The sequence below is a fragment of the Haplochromis burtoni genome, unplaced genomic scaffold (genome assembly GCF_018398535.1).
Source record: "Haplochromis burtoni strain Fernald_Lab_line unplaced genomic scaffold, NCSU_Asbu1 Contig_56, whole genome shotgun sequence".
Taxonomy (NCBI): domain Eukaryota; kingdom Metazoa; phylum Chordata; class Actinopteri; order Cichliformes; family Cichlidae; genus Haplochromis; species Haplochromis burtoni.
This window is the reverse complement of record NW_024582417.1, coordinates 1,943,443-1,969,598: the sequence shown is the minus strand read 5'-3', so window position 1 is coordinate 1,969,598 and position 26,156 is coordinate 1,943,443. Positions and strand designations below refer to the sequence as shown.

Genomic DNA, 26,156 nt, shown 5'->3' with positions numbered 1-26,156 from the left:
TCAGCAGCGAGTAGTGATTATGCTCGAGTATCTACAACAGTTACAAACTCCATCGACATTCCTGGCTGCCAGCTAGTGCAACATGACTGCGAAAAGTACTAGTCGTTTACTTAAACACAGTACTCTCGGGTTTCAAAGTAAATATAGTGGAAAGGACATATTTTTGACACATCACTCTGCCTTGTGTGTGTGCGTGTGCTTGACTAGACTGGGTGTCATTCAGCTGCGATCTCATTTTGGTTGAAAAGGTTGGTTCATCACAGAATCAGACATTAGGCGCATACATGCATCCGCTCAGGATAATGTTATTGTCAGTACTGTAGTGTCCAAATATGATGGTTATATAACATAAAAAATAATAATAAAAAGACAAAGATTGTTCAGGACTTCAGTGCCATGGACAGGCCTCAGGTGACGTAGTATATCTCTATCATGTCCTTTCCTCTTGCTGGCTGTGGGATATAATGCACGGACATGATGTCCACCTCTGCCCCCTCCACCCTCTCCTAAAGTTCACATAGTCTTACACATGTGTGGGTTTGTTTTGAGTAAATCCTCCCATTTTCAACCTTCACATTCAGAACCGGCTGCTGTCATCTGGGCCTCCTGTCAGCCTTAGAACCTGCAGCGCATTATTTGACAAGGTAACTCCTCCATATTACTATCCACATGACTTATCTCTGCATTGGCCTTGAAGCTAAATTCAACTATTTGACCTCCTACTATTGACTATGCCATCTGGCTAATGCAAAATGCACACAATATTTCATTATGAAAGCATCATCACTCTCTGCACTGAGATTTCACGGGGGATTGATTGGATCTTTTTGTTTTTGATGTTCCAGATATATTTGTCATCTACCACAAAGAGCATCTGTTAATTCTTTTTTGACTGGATCGTGTAGCAGAGCAGTGGCGCATGCCACAGAGGGTTGTGATGACTGTCAAACTGCATGTATGAGCTCATACTCCTGAAAATTTAATCCAGTAATTTGCCTGTAACTTCATCACCATTGTAGACATTACCGCATGGCTCCCTTGCTGGCTAACTGCTTACAATTAGACAGACAGCCTTTCCTGTACTGCAGTCTTGGCCCAGCCCACTTTGGAGCAGGTCAGAGGCCCAGTATGTCTGAACGAAGGACTGAGACTTTTCCCTCAGCCAGACCCTTTCCCTTTAATCACTAGAACTAAGCTGCACTGCTTCATTTATGCATGACAAGACTTGAAATAGATGAAGTGTTTCCATTCCATAAGAGGAAGATGATCCAAGGCAAGTAGAGTTTTGGATTAGAGGGGGAAAAGGCTGAGCATTAGACATAATAAATATGTCTGGGGCTTATTAATCACACTTGTTAAAAGGTAACTCCCACATCAACGGTAGGTCTGCAGCTCACCACCATGCTGCACACTGCTGCAGTATGCTATCTCTTACAGTCAAATATTTAACAGTTTGTTACTTAAAAAATTCATTCTCATGGCACACCTTACCAGTCCCCACAACTCCAAATGCTTCTGATAAACTGCACTGGATGCCACCTCACTCTTCTCTCTTTAGCTCACACCTGACTTATTCTTTCCTTTGCTATTAACATTTTTTTTTCTGACAATTAATCCTGATTTGTTTTTGCTGCTTTCATGTGAGTGACACTGAAAATTGTTTTGGCTTCATGCTAATCGCAAGCTAACTTAAAATCAGTTTTGAATGCTATCTTTATTAGTCTCGGCGTACTTTTGGCCTTTAGTAATCTGATTATGTATGTATGTTGCACAGAATCATTTTGAACCTGAACTGGCCAAGAATCAGATCCTGCACGTTGGCTGGTTTGGGGTCTACAGACTGTTCACAAATAGCAGTAACAAAGCAAAACTGTAACAGGAAAAAACAATGGATACGTTTAAGAATCTGCACTTTTTTCTTTTCATTCCTTACTTTCATTCACTGGCACATACATCTACATACATCCACACTGACTTCTAACTCTACCCTCCAGGGTGCCAAAACATCAACAACAGAACCCCCGATTGCTCCGCCTGTGTCAGAGGAGGAGGATGAGGAGGAAGAGGAGGAGGAAGAAGAGGAAGACGAAGAGGACGACGACGACGAACTGCCCCCGGTCATTGCCCCTCGACCGGAACACACCAAATCTGTTAGTTGGCATCGTGCGCTTTGCAGAATTGTTGCGCTGTTATACCTCTGCAACTCCTTTGATATCTTGCTTCTCTTGCAGATCTATACGCGCTCCGTCATGGATCCACCAAAGCCTCCCACCCCCGTGAAAGAGGTGCTGACTCCACCGGAGTCACAGGTCCAGCCGGAGAACACGCCCAACACAATGTATCGCCATACCGACCGGCAGAAGAAAAAGTCCAAAATGACGGACGAGGAGATTCTGGAGAGACTCAGTATGTACAGTTACAGCTCCATGTTCTTACGCTCTGCCCTCTCCACACTTCTGTGGATAAATTTAGGAAAGACAGCCTCATCTATTTGCCCAAAATCAGTCGCATTCAATGTCATTGCCAAGCACAAAAATATAAAATATAAACTCCTTTGAGGTTAAAATCTGTATATTCATTATAACAACTCTGAGGATGTGACCATTTGTGTTCGGCACTAGCTAATGCTCTGATGTGTATCTGTGTCGATTTGTGTCAGTGTGTGTGGCCTGAGCTGTGCGCTGTACTGATTTAAAAAGAGAGGCTGAATGTTTGGTTTCCAGTAGCTGTTTTCCATATATTACATCTAGTACACAACCTCTATATTTGGTAGAATAATTCAAAAGAACATGGAATAGTGGATTTCTCCCATCTCTGCAATGCAACTTTAGCTGAAATACCCAGAAAGCTCTGTGTATTAGATGTGAGTGTACATAAGCTCTCTGTGCAGGGTCTGCCTGAAATGAAAGGGCATAAAAACATTTCCTTTTTTTTTTTGTGTGTGTGCCTGTGTGTGTTTGGATGAAGCGTCTCCTGACAGCGTGCACTGACACACACAGTACAGGACAATCATTATATATCTGCTTTCTCTCTGTCTCAGGGAGTATTGTGAGTGTGGGGGATCCCAAAAAGAAGTACACACGCTTCGAGAAAATAGGACAAGGGTAAGTCTTTCCATGATCATCAACCAGCCGTCACAGTTACTGAAATAGAGCAATTTCAGGAACAGCCAGCCTCTGCAGGAGATGGGGAGCTGTAGTGACCACTTCAGGGGGGCAGAGGCAGAGGGGAACTTGGCTGAATTACTGGAAGAAAAATAAGTAGAGAGGAAATGAAAACTCTATCCCAAAAAGGCCAAGAGCCAGATTAGCTCTGCCATTTTGTGTCTCTCCCTTTATCTCTCCTTGTCTTTTGTTCTTTTTAACACTGTGGCTTTCTGTCACTCTCCCTGTACATATGCACAGATAAAAGTGGTGTTGCTGTTATCGGCTCTGACGCGCTCACCTTTTCCATATTGGATCAGGAAGCTTTTATTTAAACAGTAGATGATTGTATATTTATTCTTTGTCAGGCTGACTTAAAATGTGCCTCATTATTCAGAGTTGTACAGGTGTAGCTGACAGCAAGAGACAGAGGGGGAAAAACAAAGCCTCAATTCACAGTGGAGGTTTTTTCTTGTATTACAAGTTATGCTTCCTAATAAGGACAGATTGGCTGCATACCATTCCTTTGAGCAGCTATTGGAAGCAAGTGTGTGTGCTTGTCATTGCTAAGGTTTAAATTAGGAAATCTAGCTCATTAAGAAGAAGAAAAAAAACATCTCTGGCATGAAGTGTGGACTTTTTCCCCTCTATGTTAATTCACAATTTCATAACATCATTAGAATACAACTTAATTTGAGACTTCTCTCCATATCAAAAGAAAAGGAAAAGGGAAATTTGGTCATATTAACACACTATAGTTAGCATCTGCTCATGCAACAGTGCAAAGGTCCATGAGATAGTGACTCTGAACATGAGATCAGTCTGATGTAATGCAAGTAAAACCTGATTTATATATGTCTGCCCTCGGGGCTTCTTTGTCACACCTCATATTTTAATCCTGAAGGTCTCTGAATAATGTAAAAAGTCACCACTATTTGCAGTGCTGGTGTCATTTTGATCTTGTGTTTTGCAGAGCGTCCGGGACTGTGTACACTGCCATCGATATAGCAACCGGCCAAGAGGTATAACAGACTGTAAACTGCTCAAAAAATGTAAAGGAACTCTTTATAATCAGAGTACAGCATCAACCCCCAAAACAGGAATCGTTTTACAGGTGGAGGCCACTGACATTTTTCCCTCCTCGTCTTTTCTAACGTTTTTTTCCCACTAGTGTTGCATTTAGAATGAAGTGATACCTGAACCCTTCATAGGTTGCACGGGTAATCCCCCAGGATGACACATCAGTATGTGCTATTAACAGTCTTAAGAGCATGGAGGAGATTCCTGGACATAGGCAGTTCCAGGATGTAGGAGAGCTGGACAGGGCCGTAGATAGTCCCCAACCTAACAGCTGGACCGGTATCTGCTCCTTTGAGCAAGGAGGAACAGGATGAGCACTGCCAGATCTACAAAATGACCTCCAGAAGGATGCTAACGTGAATGTCTCTGACCAAAACAATCAGAAACAGACTATATTGTCAGACCCTATGCTGGTGCAGTGGGTCCTGGTTGCCTCCTGGTGCACGACAAAACCCAGCAAGAGTATGCAGGCAATACCTAGATGAATGATTCCACATTTGCCTGACCTAAATCCAATTGAACACCTCTGGGATGTTATGTTTCAGCCCATTCAATGCTGCCAGGTTGTACCTCAGACTCAGTGATGCCTTGGTCCAGATCTGGGAGATCTCCCGGGACACCTTCGTCTCATTAGGAGTATGCCCCAGTGTTGTCAGGCATGCATACATGCACGTGGGGGGCACACAAACTGTTGAGTAGCATTTTGAGTTTCTGCAGTGACAGTTCAGCAGAATAGATTAGCCTGCCGCATCAGTGTTTCACTTTGATTTTCAGGATCTTTGATTTCAGCCGTCTTTAAGTTGATAATTTCCATTTCCGTCAAACGATGCGGCATCCTTATCCAGCAAGACGTTTTGTTTTTGAAATGTTCCTTTCATTTTTTGAGGAGTTTATTTAACAACATTAACATTCTGTATATTGTTTCTTTTTCCTTACCGAGCCATCGGGGAACTTATTGTACACCCAGTATATCTTGTCTGTTTTCTCAGGTGGCCATTAAGCAGATGAACTTGCAGCAGCAGCCCAAGAAAGAGTTGATCATCAATGAGATCTTGGTGATGAGGGAAAACAAAAACTCCAACATAGTGAACTACCTTGACAGGTTTGATTTCACCTGTAGAGTCACAGAAATAAGTAGAAAGATTTATGCTTCTGTGTTAAATCTACACCGTAGGTGTAATGAGTTAATTATGGTAATTAATTATAGTTGTTAATTTCTTCATTGGACACAGTTAAAGCTTGATGAGCTGAAGAGTCGTAGTGGAGATTTTTTCCTCTTATTCCAGCCTCACATTCTATGCAGTCACCTGCTTACTACATATATGTTGCTAGTTCCAATAACCAAACATTACACTACAATTTAATATGGATTTACTGTTATTAAGTTTGCAAGTAAACTTACCCAGTGTATAAATATAACTTTGCCAGTAGCAGCTGATCTGTGATCAGAACAAAGTTGATGCAGTTGACTGTAGAGTGATTTTGGCCTAGTGTGTATTATAGTTACCTTAATGACATTGAAAAATCCTCTCAGCCTTCTTTTCTTCCTCATCTCCTCCTCTTTCTTGCTGTTCTTCTTCTAATGGTGGTCTCATTTCATCTTAAGACATTACTGACACCTAGTGTTGTAAAACCGTATAAGCATTCAGCAAGGGCACTCAGCTCATGCAGCTTTCGAGCATCTGTTCCACTCGGCTCCTTTTTTCTTTTGCTTTATGTCCCTTTGTCCACAGCTAGCGGTAACGTGCTTTAGCTCTTGCTTCTTGTCGTAGACTGCTCTGTCATCTCATTTTCTGGGCAAGGCTTGAGACTCGATTTGCCAAAGAAATATTAAATATGTGTTTCTCACTTTCTCTTTTATTAGTTACCTGGTAGGAGATGAGCTTTGGGTGGTGATGGAGTATTTGGCTGGAGGCTCGCTGACAGATGTAGTGACTGAGACCTGCATGGACGAAGGCCAGATTGCAGCAGTCTGCAGAGAGGTAAGAAGCCAAGTTTAGATCAGCAGTACTGCCAGATGACCCTAATATTAAGGTGGACTCATGTAGACAAGTTTACGCATTTTACCCAGCCTAGAGAAAAGGACCGTCTATGTCTAAATTTTTCCTGAACACGGACTTTCTTTCGTAGGTGAAGTTAGTAATGGGTTTTTTTTTCTCTTCAGTGTCTGCAAGCTTTGGACTTTCTACACTCCAACCAAGTTATCCATAGAGATATAAAAAGTGACAACATCCTCTTAGGGATGGATGGATCCGTGAAGCTGAGTAAGCATTTATTCATTTTATTCAATAAACTTTGGCTTTGGTGAGGAGTATGATCAGGTTTAGAGACACTGCGTTGTGTTAAATGAAAGACTGCTGGGATCAAATAAAAAGAATAGAAATGCACGACTCAATGTTAAAACACCCTTGCGTCTCTCTGTCTCCCTCTCTCTCACTTCCTGCAGCCGACTTCGGCTTCTGCGCTCAGATCACTCCCGAGCAAAACAAGCGCAGCACAATGGTGGGAACGCCCTACTGGATGGCACCAGAGGTGGTGACTCGGAAAGCTTACGGCCCCAAAGTGGACATCTGGTCTCTGGGAATCATGGCGATAGAGATGGTGGAGGGAGAACCACCTTATCTGAATGAGAATCCACTCAGGGTAAGAGACAAAGCACAGCCACAACACGGAGGCTCAGTAGCCGTCTGTGGTTCTTACAGTTTACGTGGAGATAAAATATTCGTATGTCTTTTTTCTGCGGTCCTTGCATGTTTGACTGCGATCATCTTTCCAGGCGCTCTACCTGATCGCAACCAACGGGACTCCAGAGCTGCAGAATCCAGAGAGACTATCATCTGTGTTCAGAGACTTCCTCAACCGCTGTCTGGAGATGGATGTGGACCGCAGAGGTTCTGCCAAGGAGTTGCTCCAGGTAAAAGCAGAGACTTGAGAAATAAACAGTATGTAGACACGCTACCATCTGCTGCACTTTGACGAATATATCCAACTATGTGAGTGATGTGGTGTAAACGAGCCATAATTCTTACTACTGCACAAAACCAAATTGAGCACTAACAATTGAAGCTCAAAGTGTTGCATTTTGGCGTTCATCATCTTGTTCTTTTAACAAAATTATCTTTTTGGATAGGCAGGTCATGTACTAGGTTATCAACTTTTGTTAGTTACCCTGGAAACTGGATAATGATTCTTGGATAATGATAATAATAATTTCTCTCACCCCAACCGGTCGCAGCATATGGCTCCCCCTCCCTGAGCCTGGTTCTGCTGGAGGTTTCTTCCTGTTAAAAGGGAGTTTTTCCTTCCCACTGTCGCCGAAGTGCTTGCTCATAGGGGGTCATATGATTGTTGGGTTTTTTTCCTCTGAATGTATTATTGCAGGGTCTACCTTACAATATAAAGTGCCTTGAGGCAACTGTTGTTGTAATTTGGCGCTATATAAACAAAACTGAATTGAATTGAATACTATGATTCTAAGCGTACTATATTAAATCTACTCTTATGCTTGTTTTAATAATCATAACTGTATTTTTATGATATTGCAACACTCTTTGGATTCATAGGTACATTTTTAAAAATGATTTTTTGCATTTTCAGCATTCTTTCCTCAAGTTGGCGAAGCCTCTATCCAGCCTGACGCCCCTGATTGTAGCTGCAAAGGAAGCCATAAAGAACAGCAGTCGCTAAGGATGTGCTCTCTGTCCGCACCCGAGGCTGGAGCCCCGCCTGCGATGAGTGCTTTCATCACATCCAGGGGCTTGGGTGTATGGGTGTATGGGGGGCGGGTGACGTGACAGTGACAGCACAAGGAGGGGTTTGTGTGACTTACAGTGACAGCACAAGGACAAAAGACCCCCAGGCCTCAAATGTAGGATGGACATCTGGCCTTGCAGCGTCTCGGCCCATGCTGCTGAAAAGACCTTGTCTCCCCGTTTACTCCTCCAGCACTCTGTACATGTAGAGCAGTCTATCACAAGTGTGTGTGAGTGTGTGGGTGTGTTGGCCTGCGTGCGCGTATACAAACTGTGCACATTTCTTTGTGTCGTACGTCCTGTTTGGGAGGCGGTTGCTTCCCAAACCGAAAAAAAAAACCATGAGAAAATTGAAAAGAAAGCGTGCTCATTTTCAAGAAGAGGCTCCAAGAGCGATGAGGAGAGACAAAAAAACTAAACTTGAAGAGCCTGAATTTCCTTCCCTGGCAAGCTTTAGGCTTGATTATCCCTCCTCCAGTCCTTCCCTTCGTGGTGCACCATCGGGCCACACCTGCACCTGCAGGGACTGGCTGATGTGAGAGCGTGATTCTGGACCCAGCCTTTGCCTGCATGACTACGGCTCTGTGGAAAAAACATAGCTACTCCTCTGCAGACTGTCACATCTCAAGGTGGAATATTTTTGCATTTTCTGTGTGTCTGTGTGTGTGTTTGTAAATGCGTGTAGTAGGGGTGCCACTACAGGGGAAAAAGTCAGGAATAATTTCACATGACCTATGCCAGCTTTAAACACCCTTTATTAATCCATTTCATATCGGTGAAGAGTTGGAGTTGGCGACGGTTGCCTGAAGTTTTGGCTGTTTCCTGTTGCAGACACACATGATCACTGATGCCAGAGCCAGAGCTGTGTGCTTGATGTTTATATTATGGATATCTGTCATTTACTCATCCTAGAAGATGGTCATCTACAGTAAGTTGGAGGTCCAGCGCCACACTCAATCACACCCAAGGATGCCCCAAGAATCACAGTGTCCTTAGTCAAAATACACCCAACAAACAAATGCTGTGAACAAAAAATATATTTATCCAATTGAAACTGACAAACACGACATAAAGGGAAAGTACTTCAAATGCATGTGTTGTGTCCAATGAGCCACTGACCACCAGCTGCCCCTCCTTCCTTCCCTCCTTCCTTCCGTCCTTCCTTCTTCCTTTTTGTACTTATGATGCTGCTCATTCATTCATTTCCCCCCCCCCCTCATTTAATTGGATGTTATGCAAATTCTTTCCGTGATATTTACATTTTATCACCTTGTGGGTGTGCGTCAGATCAAAAAGAGGGGGATGTTATCAAGGGAGTGAAGCAGGAAGCAGGGAGTGCCATTTTACGATTGTACCTTGCCCTATAGCGCTGAAAACCCTAGCCGAGGTTCACATTGATCGCCATCATTCCTTCCATACTGGGTTTGCTTAAACTCACTCCTCTGTACAGAAGTTTAGATTTTGTGTCTGTATTTGCTGCCTTCATTGGACATTTCCCATGTAGCATTCCCCCCCCATGTGTGTGTGCGTGCGTGAGTGTGTGTGTGTTAGGGGGCTACCTCAATCTGCACTAGAAGATGCCTCACTCGTGTTGTCCACCTTGACTTTGAGGTGCAGGGTAGCTGCTTAGTCATATTGTACCTCCACTGTCCAGCGCAGAAGATGAAGGAGTGACGTGAGACAGGAGGATGCAACAGAATCCATGCATGTAAAACAAACTATACACTGTATGTCATCTTCAGATAGGTTAAGATTGTTAGGATATGTATGTATGTATGTAAATACGACGGGAACCCCCACTTTTTTTTCATAACTATGTAACTTAAAACGACAATATTCAGGTTGCTCTGTGGTATGTATCAATAATTGTTTTGCACCCTGGAAATAGAAGAGAAAAAAAGAGAGAAAAGCAAACACACAAACGCCGTCTCTGCACTCCTGGATCCACCTCTCCTGTTTGGGCTTTATAGGACACTCCTTCATCTGGACAGAGAGCCGATGAATGCAGCACTCTGTGTGCGGGCCCACACAGTCTGTCCTGAATACCACTGCTGAGTGTTTGTGCGTGTGTGTGCGTGTGTGAGTGCGCGTGGTAGGTGTGGGTGGCCTGTTAGGAAGCTTCGCCAGCCCTGGGACATCTGGCCTCTGCCCCATGTACAGGTCTGAACTATGAGCACAAAGGTGAATTTCGGGACGAGAGACACCGCCGACGTGCCCCCTTTTCTGTGGTTGCTCCTGTACATTCCTATCTTCTGAATGTGTAAACCTGTACACGTGGTGTGAAAATTCCTCTATTAATGTCTATCAAGAGAATGGAACAAAGACAAAAAATGTTACTTTTTAAATTATTATCTTTATTATTATTATGATTATTATTACTACTACTCTTATTATTGTCTAGCTTTGTAAAACTGCTGATCCATCTGGCATACCTCAGCAGGCCTTCCCCCATCTTTGGAAAAGGACAAATGAGTGAAGGGGAAATGAGGTTTTGGATAAACTATTTTTAATTGTGGTTGAAGCAATAGACTTTTTGAACTTTGAATTGTGCATGGCTGTGTCTTGAGTGTCCAAAAAACAAAAAAAAAACTGAAGGAAAAAAAAACAACAAAATATTGCAGTTTGGGAACTGGACTGAAATAAAAAGAGGAAGAAAACCAGAGTCGTAGCAGTGTTTGGTCTTAGGATTTCTTTTAATTTTTGTTCCATTGAGGATTTTCTTAGTACTCATGAGAACAAACCGTGATTGTAAACTGCTGGAGGAAAGAAACGGAAGAGGAATGCATACGTGTAACACCAGGTGTAGCATGTAACACGTTACTCTGCAAAAAGGCGACTGTACAGGCCGCGATCTTGGTAACTGTGAGGCCTGAAGGACAAATACTGCCATGTTTCTCACAGTGTCGTATCAGAATAATCGGGGTTACAAACACATCAAAATAAAAACTTTATATATAAATTATAAAAGCATGAATTTAAAAAAAAAAGATCAAAAGTAACGAAAAGGGAGAGATTTTCAGTTTGTCCCATAATTCCCTGCTCACATAAATTCACCTTCATACAAATGCATCCCACTGCTGGTTTTGATGCTTGTCAAATAAGTCAAAGCTGAGAAAGTATTCAGCCCTCTCTCCGGTCATATGGCAGTCAGCTGAACCGAGGTGACGATCCTTAGGCCGATGGTGCCGGGCATCTGCCGTCCTTGATCTGTGAGCTGAAGCCTCTGAGGTTCGGTGGGGTCGTTCACTGACCCGGACAACACGACTTGGCCCATAAATTCATCCTTCACTGCGTTGCTGTTCCACACCTGAGGAGAAACAGTCAGTTTGAAATATATTTATCTCCACACTCTAAAATGTAATGGCAAAACAAATGTTTTCACTCATTAAACAGATTAGGAATTTAAGATTTGCACATGCAGGATTAGGCTAGTGGTGTAAAAAAAATGTATTGTTGTTGTTTTGGCTTTTATGAGCAGAGACAGCACTTAGTTTACATTTGATGCAGAATTGTGTGTAAGACTTCAGGTAAACTGAAAGTTTGTTCACTGTTAAAATGCTCTTGAAGCCTTTTACAAACTCTTTAATGTAAACTTTACAGTCTTTGAGATTAAAATAACGCTGATCTCTGAAAAGCAGACATGTCTGAGAGCCTTAGTTTCAACCGGACAGAGGTGAGAAATCCCTTTGCTCCACCAGTCACTGAGAATAATTCCATTAAGCAGGACTAATGAGATAGACTGCATATTACCTGCACAGTTATGGGCTTGCTCAGCTTTTTCCTGTAGAAAACACCACTAGTTGCAAACTCTGGGTTTAAGGTGTCCTTGTGGATGGTGGATTTGACTGACTTGCCCTCACATGATATGATCACGTAGGGGTCTGCACCTGCGTGAAAGAGAACCAGATTTGGTGGATTAAAGACTCATCACGCTGAACAGAAGTGTTATAGCAGGAAGTTTAACTTGTGGAAAGTCTTCTAACCTCCTGTGCGGTCCTGATTCTGCAGCCCCTCAGCTGAATGTACATAGACATGAGTCACAGCTTGTGGGTAACCAATGATTGAACTCCAGCATTTTACCTGAGGCTTGTCCACTGTCAGCTCCCTGTGAGAGTAGAGAAGAGTTAAGAGTTGGCAATGTGGCCTTGTTCTTACTAGAGGCAAACTGAAGAGTGGAACAGTAACATTACACCTATGATTCATAGACAAGGCTGAGTGGATGACCTGTATTATTAATGAGTGACTATGAGTCGCTGTGCCAAAAAGAAACAAAACAAAATCTGGCAAAATAAAATATTTGGCCAAGAAAAGCAATAGAAGTTACTGTAAATCACATTTAAATGGTCCCTATTTCCCAAAACACTAATTTGAATGTTTTCTTGGACTAAAAACGTACAAACAGCTGCCATATCAGTCACTTTCCCAGATAAGTGCGTTATTTTTTGGAGTTATTGGTATTACATTTTTGTCTGACAAACTCAGCTACACACTGTTGTTGGCTTGACCTCACATCTACGGCACTGTCCTACCTGCAGCCGGACTCCACATCAGTGAAAACCCGGAGCATGAAATCGCCCAGCGTAAAAGGCTGGAAGGTGGTGGGGAAGATGACATATCGGCCCTGAGTCAGACTGATCCTCATGAACACTGTCCGAGCATTGATGTAGGTTGACGTATTTACACACTTTTGGGTCAGGATGTCATGTAAACGGTACTTCCTGTTCAGCTCCACCTGGAAAAGAATTTGATATTTTGTGAGCATAATTTACCAAAATCCTGTGCAACACAGTTTGGAGCTACTTCAATAAATTTCAAAGGAAATGCGATTACAAGTGACACATGAAAATATCACCTAAGAAGCATATAGTACGCTCAAAATGAATGCAGCTTGACATACAGGGTGAGCTTGACTGCAAGATTGGCTTGCAAAAACAATTGATCAAAATAATACGACGTAGCAAAAATATACAAGATTACATAAATTACGTCTACTATACAAACAAATCTGGGTAGCAGAATTTCATTTTTCCCTGTTTAATTTATAGCCATCTTACTTAAAGGTGACTTGAACTCTAATGAACTGCACTTTTTACTGCATGAAGGAGCAAAACCTTCCGCTCCACCGCAGTCAGCTGCATCAGTATAGCAGCAATCCGAAAAAGTACCTGGGCAGAAAAATGACTTTTAAACTGCATTTTGCTAATTTTGTACTTAATTAAGCTACATTTGAATTCGTGCCAGAGTCAACGAATAAAAGGTTCTTCTTGTTCATCATAAACTTTAATTGATGCCTTTAAACGGCGTAGTAAAGAGAAGTGGAAAAGAGTTTTCTGCCTCCTGGTGGCACAAAATAGAAACAATAATTGAATTTTAACACGCGCATTACTGTGTTGACTGATCGTCTTATTTCTTCTTGTTTTTGAAAAAAAATACAATGGCATTAAATGTGATTTTTTTTTTTCACCACAAACAAAGCAGACAGGAATCTAATCGTAACATCTGTGGTTTAGAGGAAGTGCCCGATAAAGGAAGAGGACACATTACTTGTATGATAAACATACATGAGAAAGGTTAAATAAAGATTTAACATTTCACTTCCACAGTGGGCCACGCGCACACGGCTGTTTCTGTTCTCTTTCTTTTTTTTTTTAAATTAAAAGCTTTTTATGGTGCTGACATTCCTGTCCAGGGTTTTGGCAGCACTTCTATCAGCGTGATAATAGTGCACAGTGTGTGTCTGAACTTTGCCATGTCTCTGTCAACTAAAGTCTCATTACAGGAAATGGGCCGTCAGTTTTGTCACACTGGGTTTCATGGTCTCATTTAAAGGTGACAATCTAATCGCAACATGCAGGACAACATCAAGTTTTAAACCTGCTTCTGAAACATACCCCAGGTTGTAGTGATCGGCACTTATTGTATCTTGTGTCTGTTTCAGAACTCAGTGTATCCATGTATTTCATACTTTTCAGCTTTTTTTTTTTTTTGGCCTGGTTATGATTTAGCAGACATAATACGTGAGTCCTAAATAATCCCTGCACACTGCTGCACAAGAACACAGGCATCCGAGCCGTCTGAAATCATCACAAAGATTTGAGTTTGGTGTTCGGTTCCACGCTGCTTTTCAGCCTGAAGCAATCACAGAAAGTATGTGGTACCTTTTTGTGTTTAATCGTTTGAGGTTCAGGCTGCTGAAATGGTCTGTTTTGGTTCTGATAAAACACTCAAGGGGTGTAAGTTGTTGGAAAAAACAAACTTATCACTGTTTGGTCATTAAATGAGAAGAGAAAGTCAATTCAAGCCAGATTTTTTTGACCAAAGTGATGCAGGATGGGGTGAAAAGGCTTTGCTTTTGACCAAAATAAACTGAACTTTGATTAATGTTTTCATTCCAGACAAGAATAATGAGCCGTTCACTAAATGTGGGCCTGCACCGTATTATTATCCCTCATTTCTAGTCCTGCATATTGAGACAATTTGACACATTTTCTTTAGACTTTAAACATTTACAATAGCTGTGAAGCTGTGAAGAAAGTCCCCTCAAACTCAGCACACACAGCAGACATTATTCTGACAAATGAGTATGACATGTTTGGCTATATTTTAAGCATTTCACATCTCCCACAAACACAGTCTTTCCCACATATGGAAGGGTTACATGACACTGTGATACCTTAAAGATGCCAAAGCCAATGGTAAGGTTTTCTCCGTGACCTTGAGGTCTGTGGATTTTCATGTCTCTCTGTTGCAACGAGATGAGGACCTCATCAGTCTCCTTTGTCACATCAAATAAATACTGCAAAAGAAGTTGAAATGGAGTCATCACAGATGTGTACACATACATGAACAGAGGCGATGTAAGGAGAGAGGTCATCCAGAGCCTGCTGTACCTGTGGGTTCTGCAGGAATGTCCGTTTGTGGTTAGCACAGCCCCCACAGCGGTTTAGAAGTGGGTCAGCATTTTTGGACCAGCTGCCAAAGTGCACGTACTCATTCCAAGTCTTATGGACGCTAATCAATGAAGTATTTATGACACGGCACACGTCTGCATCAGTGAAGAACTTGCACCAGTCTGTAAATGACATCCTGAAGATTTGAACAGAATCTATTATTAAAATCTGGAAAAGTGGGATAAACTGTCCTGAAATAGTGCTGTGATTGAGGAAATTCATCACTTACCAGAACTCTCCATCATCTTCCACTGTGATGCCAAGCTTATGCCTCTCTGTGTCACCAACCTTTGCCCATTCCTCAGAACTGGCAAACAACAATAAAGCAAGGCAGAATGTTTAATGCGCTTACAAACAGCGCACAGATCAAAAGACATTTTTTCATTTTTGGACAATTGCCTGTCTGAGCCAGTAGCAAAGGTTTCCACAGAGACTTTGTAACACTGAAAAAATAAAAATACCTGAAACTCCTTTTATAGATCTCTGTAAAAGTCTGTAAATAGTTCAATCTAAAATGCTGTAACATCCCCGAGTATTAGCCAACAACTTGCCCTAACATTAAATTACATTACAAATTTAATTTACAGACAGATGGAGGTTTTGCCATGAAGAAGTCATTATTTGGCATTATTAGGCTCAGTCATTGTAATTCATTATTATCAGGCTCTCCCAAAAACTCCCTAAAAATGCTTTAGTTGATCCAAAATGCTGCAGTGAGAGTACTGACACAGACTAGAAATAGAGAGTGTATTTGTCCCACATTGGCTTCTCTTCACTGGTTCTCTGTTAAATAAAGAATCAATTAATTCAATTAATTCAATTAATTAATCTTCTCCTGTTATACAAGGCTTGAATAATTATTCTCCATCTTATCCTAAAGACCTTGCATTAGTGTATACCCCATTAGAGCACTTTTCTTTTCTGACTGGGGGCTTACTTGGGGTCTCTCGGGTATTTAAAAGTAAAATGGGAGGAGGAGCCTTCACGCCACTGTGGAACCAGCTCCCAGTTTGGACTCAAGAGACAGACACCCTCTCTACTTTTAAGATTAGTATTGAAACTTTCCTTTTTGATAAAGAATATAGATAAGGCTGGGTCTGATTGTTAGGGTCTTTATGGCTTCTTCATCTTCTGATGTAAAGTGCCTTGAGGCATCTGTTGTGATTTGCTATTTTATAAATAAAATCAAATGTGATTGAACTATTTGAACCAACGAACCACGGCTCTGTTTTCCATATGAATCCAAAAAACACAAAAACAAGTTTGTAAGGCAGACAGCGTTCCATTTAAAAAGGCTTTTTTTTGGCACAGTGTCTGCTGAAATCAGAACACATAGCAAAGACAAAATTAACTATAACAAGCTTCCTGCTCACCTGTCACTCCAGGCTCCTTTCCATTCAATCTTACCCCAGGGGTTTCTCATACGGATCAGAGGAATGGTTTCATTCTTGAAGTAGGCCAGCAGCCCATGACCCAAACGAACCCTCTTCACTGCAGTTACTGAGTACGCATGGCCTTTCACGAGCCCGTTTATCATCTTGAGCTCAATTTCATGAGGCTGTGCCTGTAATATTTTGCAAACAATTACTATCGGCATGTTTAAAGTGCTTAAAACACAAAGACGTGTATATTCAGAAACAGCACAGACCCTGATGGAGCAGCTTATGATTCCTCCTCGGTCGTACACCTTCAGCAGGTCATCAAAAAGCTTGTCTTGTTTTCCTTGGTCCTTATAAAATTGCCCTTCCTCTAGGCTGATGGCTTCAGATACAGCTCCACTGAAATCCACCACAGCATCACCAGTGTTTCCGCCCTCAAGGGACTGATAGCAGCCAGAGAGCCTGGGCACAGATGGTGTAAGAAATGCAGAAGTTTAGTTCAAAGCATTATAAATGCAGACGGGACCTAAAACTAAACCAAGTAAGAGTCTCCCCCCCAATCAGGCTATTTAAAGTATACTGACTTTGCATAGGCCTTTTCCAGCAGAGCACTCCAGAATTCGTTGGGGTCTTTCGAGTGGCAGTAGATGAGTTCTTCGTTGATCGTAGGGAGTCGGTCATCGACCACCACGTCGATCCACTCACCAAAGATCCAGAACTGAAAGTGGAAGATTCCTGCGTAGTTCTCGGGGTGTTTGTCATCCCACTCCTGCTCCTTCCAGTCAGGAATCACCTGATTTGGCATGCGACATCACCCAAAATGAAACGTGCCCACAACAGATAGATTTGAACAAAAATCACCAAAACATAAACATACTATAGTTTAGTATACACTATAACGAGTTCAACAAAACCCTTTAAATTACATCTTTGCTCATAAAGCGTTGACCAATAAATGCAGGTGTTGTAGTGTTTTATGTGTGTTATAAAATCAAACGTTTGCAGTGGATGGAACATACATAATGCTGTAATAAAGAATTGGCCATTAAGTTCTCTAGTTGTACCAACCCCAGGGATTTGAGAACATATAATGTGGAGTGGGTAAGACAAAATAAGTGACATAGAATGCATAGCTGATGTATCCTCACACTTTCAGTTTTTCTTCCTCTGCTCATTTCTTGCAACTAAAATGTGGAAAAAAGGTGAAAGATTTCTACAAAGGACTAAAACTTTTTGGTTGACATTTATTCTCCATCGCTAAGCCCCTCCAGTTCCTCTTCAGGTTTCCCTCTTTTCCCTCTTCTTCTTTGATTTGTATTTTATTTAAGAAAAAAAGATAAACCCAATACAGTCAAGTTTCACAGACAATTTTCTAAATAGCTGAATTTTATATCTCTCAGGTTTCATAGTCCCTTTGCCCTTAGTTATTAGCAAAGTTACAGTACAATATAATATGTTTGTCTGCCAGATATATTGAATATATCCATGGGAGAACTTCCTTCCTGAAACGAATACCCTGCTGCTATAGTTACAGTATTTAAGTTTTATTAATGTACAGTTATCAACTTTAACGCACCAACTCCTCGACACCCACATTAAGAATAAAGCAACAAAGTTAACACACCTTCTGCCAGAGCTTTGGCTTCAAGGCCAGACAAGAGCAGGCTGCAACAAACCAGCAGTTTCCCACAACTCCCTGGTTCAAATCATGGGAGCTGATGCCCTCAACAAACAGATGAGGTTTTTTACTTATCTCCTACAACAGAGAAAATAACATGACAGACTGTTAAGACTTTAACAGTATTGAAAAAAAGTATAATTATAGGTTTCGTTTTTTTCTTTTCTTACATGCTGTCTTAAAAACAAACATGTGGCTTGATGGATATTAGCCTTGGCCGCTTACCCCAGGTCGTTTCCACTTTACCCTACCAGGAGGTGGTTTGTTATAATAGAGTGAAGCGTTGGTGGCTGGAAACTCTGGATCCTCAAACAGCGTCTTGTTCCTGATGCAGTCATTCTTCAGGTCAGCGTAGTGCTGTTTTTTGTACGGCTTCACCGAGGAGACCATCGTGCTGAAGCCTCACAGCTGCAGATCGATGAGAGACACCAGACATTTTCAGACTATGTAAAGGAGGAGGTCCCAAAGCTGATCGCTATTGGGCAAATCCAGCTGAAACTGTTCTCGTAAATCTCAGCGTTGTTTCATTGCCAGATCATAGCAGACTGACCTTTGACCCAAAGTCCCTTGAGACAGCCTAGGTTTACTGATGAGCATACGGTGTTTACATAGCAATATGCAACTTTCTTATTAACTATATTCTAAAACAGGAAATGAAAACTTTACAGTTAGAACACAGATAAAAAAAAAATGAAACATCACATTTTTAATCATCTGACGAGCTGCAGTTTTCTGATTGAATCAAGTGTTTTACACTGATTTAGATCCATCAATAGTGTTTGAAATCTTAAGAGAAAGTAAATAAAAATACATCACATATCATTCAAAGATCAACAGCAGTGACAATATTTGTGGCCAAAAGACTTTATGTAAACTGGCGCGTATTGTGAGAATAATATTAATTATATTAAGGCTACATTTTACTTTGTGACAGAGGGAGTGATCATCATCACAGCTGTTTTCTCCAGGGAATGACTCTTGAACTCTTCGTCCCACTCATGTCAACTTCTGAGTGCTGTGTTTAGTCAGCATGAGCCAAAATAATTAGTTTTGATAAAGCTTGATATTTCATTTTTGCCAAGAATAACACACCACAGTGTACCAAATATCCTTTACTGGAAGCAACAAGCATTGAATTAAGAAACACTTTGTAACTGTTTCTTTATAAAATCAAACAAGTTAAAAAAAAAAAACAGGGCAGGACAGGACAGGAAAAATGATTTAGAGTGTGCACAGATCTAGCAGACAGACAGAAAGAATCGAGCTAACTCCAAAACGTAAAGAATGAGAATTTTCAGATTTTTCTATAAAGTTCAAAATCATTACAGATAACTCATTGAAGACAAGAAAACATATCTGCACTATACCTCTCAGACGGCAGGTGTGCACCTATAACTTCCTGGTCAACAACAAGGAAGTTTCCAGGTGTTGTACTTGCCTGTGTCTGAGAGCCACACCCCGGTCGTTATTGTTCTTACTGCACTGGATCTTATCGCCTTGGCATTTTACTGTTTGACCTGAATACTTTGTGATGTCATGACTCCCAGATTTCTGAAATGGATTAATAAATCATTCTGTGTCTGTGGGTAAGGGAGTACACAGAGTTGTTGGTGAGTTTGTGCTTGTGTGACTGTTATCGGTTTGAGAGTTCTTGGCTAAAGCGCTCAGACAGGCTATTTTTGGTTGGTTATTCCATTTACTCTTTTTTTTTTAAAGGAATATAAGTGTTTACGTGATGAAAACATTTGTTTCTCAACAGCACTTTGCAAGATTATGTCTCATAGTGTCCTTTTAATCTGTATAATAAGTGAATGGCAGTTGACATTCCCCCCATATCCGGCATATCTGCCGGCACGTGACAGTGTTGTTAGAGATACAGTTCAGTGTTTTAGTTTCATACCACAAAACCCCCCCAAAAACTAAAGCATTTAATAGTCTGAGTTTATGCTGATTTGTGCCTGGGTAAATGTAATTATTATATTGTTATAAATATTACTTTTAAATTGTATCAGTGTGTTACACAGTAAAAATGGCTGCTGGCCAAAACAAAGATAAATCTGAGTCATTCAGTCAAAAAAAAAAAAAAAAAACCCCAAAAAACCCAGATGCAGTAAATCCCATGAATCCACAGTAAACCACATATACTTGTTGAATGTTAAAACTGAAAGCACTTAAGTGCTTAAAATCTTAAGAGCAACACTCACCTGTCGTCTTGTCCTTGCAGTGATGGGCTCAAACACATCCAATCGTCCCGTGGGGGCTCCTGTGAGAGCTGTTTAAAGATCAGTCCCAAACTCGACACTGCAAGTTGTCCGGTCCTTTCATAAAGTGTGCAATCTGGTTTACCTTTTTTTCAGAACCAGATGCCGTTTCTTGAGTTTTAACTTGTAGCACCGAGCGCTTCCGCAAAGAGTAACACATAACACAGTGCCTGAGAACTGGTCTGACGAGCACCTCTGCAGCAGGAGGTGTTAGGCTGACATGGTGATTGGAAGGTGGGAGGGACGGTGGGAGACTGAAACTGAATACTTTCGGTACTACCACCCAGCCCCACTAAGGTGCAGCAAGTATGAACCTGCCCTGTTTTTTTCTTAAACATTAAAACTTAGATTTAACAAACATCCAAACACTGTGTCTCCGTGATGTAGTGTTGCATATCTCTGCTAAAAAACAAAAAAAAAACAACAACTTGCATTATTGTTCTTTAACTTTTACCATGTCTAATTGAATAAACATAACTAATAAGCCATATGTTATCCTTGCACTTTAAGTGAACTGTGGTAATAGGACAAACTGGCAGGCACTGAGTGTTCTGGGCTTAAAGAGCACAAGAAACACTTTGACTTCCCCTGACTGAGAAAAATCTTGAGTGGCTAAATCCAGGCTCGAAACTGAGGAAAAACTGAGCCAACATTAATAAGGTAAATCCACGAAGGAGTAAAGGAGACAGGCCAAAAAAGAAACTGAACAGATTTTCAAAATAACAATAAATCATCTGGATTAGCTGTGATATGAGAAAATACCAAACATGAGTTTCTGATGTGATAGATAACGAGAATGAGTGTATCAGTGAGCGGGGTGATATCTAGACACACACCATATGACATGAGATTGTTTGAAAAGAAGGAAACACTTCCTGTGGTAGAAACGGGGGGGCCAGATCAACGCTGTCATAACTTAAATAGTGAAGATTTTAATGAGCGCCGTCTCATGGTTTCTTCAGTAAATGAGTCACGAGGTCAGCGCTGTCAAAGCCCTCTTCCTCGTGGGAATGTATAACCGTCAGATATAAACATTTGTTTGCCACAGAAAACACGCATGCGAGGGTGGAGTAATCACAGAAGTGTAGTTACATATCACCACTTAAAGGAGGAGAGATTTAAATTGATCTGTTTTATCTACATCATATTTACATTGTGTCATAAAATTGGAAAAATAAAGCCAGTGAGAAATAATCATTTCTGGAACGTTTTCACAGGTTCTGTGAAAACTGAAGTACACCCGATGACTCAGCAGCTTGTAGAACCACCTCAAGCAGGGATGGATGTGGAGCTTTACTAAATGACGTGTCCTTTGTGGTGTCACAGAGGATGATGTTATGCCAATTACAAACTAAGATGGACAAACCGTCACACCCTCTCCGTGACGTGCTGGACGGTCACAGGAGCACATTCTGCAAACAACTCACTCTATTGCAATGCACTATAGAAGCTTACAGGAAATCATTCCTACCTGTTATACAGCTCCCCCTCTAAGGTAGCTGCACTAGTTTTACTTTCAGTATCTTGTATATATTGAAAGAGAAAATATATGGGTATTGTGTGTTGTTCAACTTTGGAGCATTTATTTAGACACTTTCCCCCCCCCCCATTTTATATTTTAATTAAGTCTGTGTAACAAAGGGAATGATGGAAGGGATTAGTAATGTATTATTTTCTGTATGACTATCAGTCTCTAACGTCACTGTGAAGGAATTCTGGCTCTTCACAACATTGCAGGACATCACTCTTAAGGTCCTGCTGCAGCATCTCAGTCTGCTGTGGCCTCAACTCTTTTCTGGGCTTCTTTTCTTTTTTTTTTTTTTTTAGCCATTCTGTTGTAGATTTGATCACTTCAAAGTATCAACAAACAAAACCGGGGCTCCATACAAACTTTGGTCTATAGTCACAGTCCTCTCAGGATGACTCTGACCTCCTGAAACGATCTCAAAACCGTAATAAAAGTACAAACGTGGCGCAAAGGTTTTTTTGAATTTTTGCCGAGTGCAATCATGTTCTCTTGAGAATGGCTCTTTTTACTTTAAACTTTACATTTACAAGCCTACTGCTGTGGCTCCAGAAGATATTTCAGTGTTTTACAGCTTCCAGTAATGTAATATTGTGAAGTCTGAAGAGTATCACAGCTGCTTAAACTATAAGAGCAGATTTTTGTGTCTTTACAAAAGCACTCACCATCAGCCCCACCCCCACAGTACATGCCATAAATAGTCATCCTTTTCGCAAACCAGGCACATATCTACATTTGAATTTCTTTACTAAGGAAGCTGCTTACAATAGAGGATTTCTTGTTTAGTCTGATCTGAACAATGAACAACCCCGATGGATCTTGTGACATTACACAGTTTCACTTCTTTGGCAAGTTTTAGAGTCATTACACAAAAATCTTTTCTGCGGGTTTTACATTTTTAACATTCTTTTTAAGGAAAAAAGAACCTGTCAAACATTTACAGTCGTTTTAAAAGGTGAGATAGTGTAAATGATACGTTTCTGTTGATCTTCCTCCTCGTTCTGAAACATGCCCATTTAAAAGTCAGAGTGGAATTCAAATGTTTATTTTTGTGGGGTGCCTCTTGAATGAACCTTTAACTTCATTAGAGCAAAATGCCAAATTAGAGGACAAACAACAGCCAGCAGATGGCAGGAGATTCATATGGCAACAAACGACAGCCAGCATCTCGCAGGTTTTGTTAAAAATCAGTGTTTGTAGTGCCATTCTTGAGTCTTACAGAAGAGAGCGCCACTGTAGAGTCTTTGATGCTGGGAGGCGGCCACGTTCTCCAGCACAGCACAAAAAAATTCTGTAGTCATGATCCAGACAGAAGCTGGTATAATGGCTTTACATTAAAAACCTTTAATATTTAATATAGTTTTATAGTGTGGATTAAAAATTAAATGCACTTATGTGACTAAGCAATTATTGTACAGCACTATCATTAAATTCCATAGTTTAGATAGGCGTAAGGGTGAGTGGGTGTTGTTGCAAGTATAATGAATGCACAAACGGCGCTTGATGACAGTGACAATTATGGGGATATGTTTGTACCAACTGTGAAAATCTGAAGCAGTCACTTTTGCATAAATCCAGACTGTTTATTTATGGCCAGTATTTCAGAGTTATTAAAACCTGACATGCACTCCCTGGCCCATTTTCTTAGGCACATCTGTTCAATTGCTCCTTAAAGAAAATGTTGAATCAGCCAATCACATAGCAGTTCCTCAGAGCACACAGTCAAGATAACCTCCTGAAGTTCACACCAAGCATCAGAATTAAGGAAAAAGGGTCATTTAAGTGACTTTGAAGGTGGCTCAGTTGTTGATACCAGACAGGCTGTTCTGAGCATTTCAGAAACTGATCTACTGGGATTATCCTTCATAACCGTCTCTACGGTTTACAGATAATAATCATAAAGCAAAAATATCCAGTGAGCAGCAGTTCTCTAGGCGACAATACCTTGTTGATGCCAGAAACCAGACTGCTTTGAGCTGACTGGAAGGTAAAAATAACTCTGGTAACTACTGGTTCCACCCAGGATGTATTCAGAAGAGCATCTCTGAACACACCAAAAGCATCAGATGGTCTACAGCAGCAAAAGACCACACGGGCAACACTCTTAAGAACTGAAACTACAACAAAATTTGCACAGGCTCACCAAAACTGGACAACAGACTGGAAAATGTTGCCTGGTCTAATGAGTCTTTGCACTTGGATGGTGGGATCAGAATTTGGCATAAGCATAAAAACGTAGCCTTGTGTCAATGGTTCAAGCTTGTAGCATCAGTGTGGAGGATATTTTCTTGACGAACTCTTAAGTATTGTTTAATTGCCACAATCTACCCAAGTACTGTTGCTAACCATGTTCATCCCTTTATGATCACAGTTTGCCCATTTTCTGATGGTTTCTTTCCACAGGATAACACGCCAAACCTTTGAGATGTGGAAGAACGGGAGATGCACATCATAGACATGAAGCTGCAAATCTGCAGCTATGGTCAATATGGAACAAAATCTGATGACCAACTTGTTGGATCGGTACCATGGAGAACAAAGGGCAGCTCTGAAGGCAAAAGGAGCATTGAAGCCAGCGCTAGGAAGGTGTAACTAATGAAGTGGCCGGTTCTTTCTCCACAAATATTTGACTCTGTCCAGCTCACGAATTCTGAAAAATCTTGATGACTACAACACATATACTAACTTGCCAGCCTGACACTACTGGCAGTTGATCAGCTGTTTGATATATTAGGGCACAGCTGACAATGAGAAAGGCATTTCTTGTTCCCATGGTGATGAAAATGCTTATGGAGAGGGATCCACAATGAGAACAATTACTATTTTTACATTAGTCCTTTATTTTTATGTCTCCCAACACACACACACACACACACACACACACACACACACACACACACACACACACCTTTTCATATTTCCTATTAGTTTTCTGCTGTTACAGTAGTAAAAAAAAAAAAACTCAACCAGAAAGGTGAAATACAATCGTTTTTAATTGCAAAAAGGATACCGGTTAATACATTGAATGAAGCACTGAAACAAGCCACTGTGACATTGCAAAATACCACTAAAAAGGACATTGTAAAATTTCAGAGAAACAAAATAAAGTCATTCATTCGATCAGAAAGGCATACATATGAAAGAGCGAACAGGAGGGGAGCATATTTACACCACGACCGAGAGTCCTGTGTCTCTACAAAACAAAGTGTGTTTGGAGGCCTCCTCATTTAAGACGTTTAAAAATGTTTTTACAAATGGCCGTTAACAAAGTACAAGCCTGTTATGTCCCAGTTTAACTTTCTATCAAAAGATGTTAATTTTAAAAAGAAAAAAAAAAAAAGAAAAGAAAGAAAAGACGGGGGGGAAAAAAAGGCACCATCCATCTTACATGGCGGCATCTGGTTTACACAAGTCAACCAAAGTACTGTGGTAAGCGTTTTGTATGCTGTAAGTATTAAGCTGCAGAAAACTCAAGCTGACGAGAACAGTATTAGCACGTTAAGTTTTACAGAACTAAGTGTTTGAGAAGACTGACAACAAACAGGGTCTTTTGTACAAAAAAAATTAAAAACAATTAATGGTGAAGTGAGGTGTCCCTGCTGTTGATTAGCTGATAATGTTACAGTAGCTGTTTTGCTGGTTTAACAGCGCTCCCTGCAGGAGAAAGAGTGTAGGACACAGCACCAGATAGTGTTGCTTTAGCCCATTACAAAGCTGCTATTTAAAGCTCATCCACAGGGCAGGCACCAAATCACTCCAAAGATGTGCAACTTTGGGAGTGCCGCTTTGTCACAATAGAATAACTACACGGAAATGTCGGGGTTTTGTTCGTTTCTTGTTAAGGTTATTTAAAAAAAAAAAAAGAAGGAAAAAAAAAGCCATGTACAGAAAGAAAAACCAAACTGATTTTTTTAAAAACCATTCTCGATTCCAAATGCATAGATATTAATTTAAAAGAATGCTACATATGCAGCACGTCATCTGTATATTGAGAAATTGGTTGTAGTCACACCTTGTAATGCTGGCAAGTAGGCAGTAAAGTGTCTGTTGCTGTGGTGAATAAGTAGCTCCCTGCTTTGTGCTTCACCATAGTCCAATTTAGAGATTTCTCAGGCTCGATTCCCTGCAAAAATCTGAGAAAACCCCCTTTCAGTAGATTTGCTTGACATACGATGCGAGTCCAAGTGATAGAAGAAGGGAATATGGCGACAGAAATAAAAGATTGCACACAAAAGCTGGGGGGGGGGAGTGTTTAGAGCTCACGTGAGCAAGGAAAACTAGGAAATAAGTCCTACACAAGTACCCTCAATATAAATTAAACTTTATAAAAATTTAAAACCCACACATCGATTTAGACAACTGTTATGTTTTCATCACTCCTCCCCTCT

The 26,156-nt window shown here is 40.9% G+C and overlaps 2 protein-coding genes across 4 annotated transcripts in view; one reads left to right on the top strand and one right to left on the bottom strand.

Annotated features, from left to right (window-relative positions):
* Nucleotides 1–10,618, top strand: part of LOC102289583 (serine/threonine-protein kinase PAK 3) — a 52,970-nt gene extending 42,352 nt beyond the window's left edge. The window contains exons 6-16 of one of the 3 annotated variants that reach the window (XM_005922198.3): nt 582–644; nt 1,995–2,150; nt 2,232–2,406; nt 3,041–3,104; nt 4,117–4,165; nt 5,213–5,325; nt 6,088–6,205; nt 6,388–6,487; nt 6,670–6,866; nt 7,000–7,137; nt 7,821–10,618. In XM_005922198.3, the coding sequence (XP_005922260.1) occupies nt 582–644; nt 1,995–2,150; nt 2,232–2,406; nt 3,041–3,104; nt 4,117–4,165; nt 5,213–5,325; nt 6,088–6,205; nt 6,388–6,487; nt 6,670–6,866; nt 7,000–7,137; nt 7,821–7,910 (1,263 nt within the window). In that variant the 3' untranslated portion in view covers nt 7,911–10,618. The remainder of the gene's footprint in view (nt 1–581; nt 645–1,994; nt 2,151–2,231; nt 2,407–3,040; nt 3,105–4,116; nt 4,166–5,212; nt 5,326–6,087; nt 6,206–6,387; nt 6,488–6,669; nt 6,867–6,999; nt 7,138–7,820) is intronic. The other 2 variants (XM_005922197.3, XM_005922199.3) reach the window with 2 other exon arrangements.
* A 31-nt stretch (nt 10,619–10,649) lies between these two features.
* Nucleotides 10,650–20,449, bottom strand: LOC102290277 (calpain-5). The gene is made up of 13 exons (XM_005922200.2): nt 20,187–20,449; nt 18,208–18,390; nt 17,929–18,060; nt 16,889–17,097; nt 16,574–16,766; nt 16,299–16,489; nt 15,155–15,232; nt 14,866–15,061; nt 14,649–14,771; nt 12,505–12,707; nt 11,959–12,080; nt 11,726–11,862; nt 10,650–11,282 (listed from the first exon to the last, which is right to left on the bottom strand). The coding sequence occupies exons 2-13, from the start codon at nt 18,370–18,372 to the stop codon at nt 11,112–11,114; spliced, it is 1,920 nt and encodes a 639-aa protein (XP_005922262.1). The 5' UTR covers nt 18,373–18,390; nt 20,187–20,449; the 3' UTR covers nt 10,650–11,111.
* Between the last annotated feature and the right edge of the window lie 5,707 nt (nt 20,450–26,156).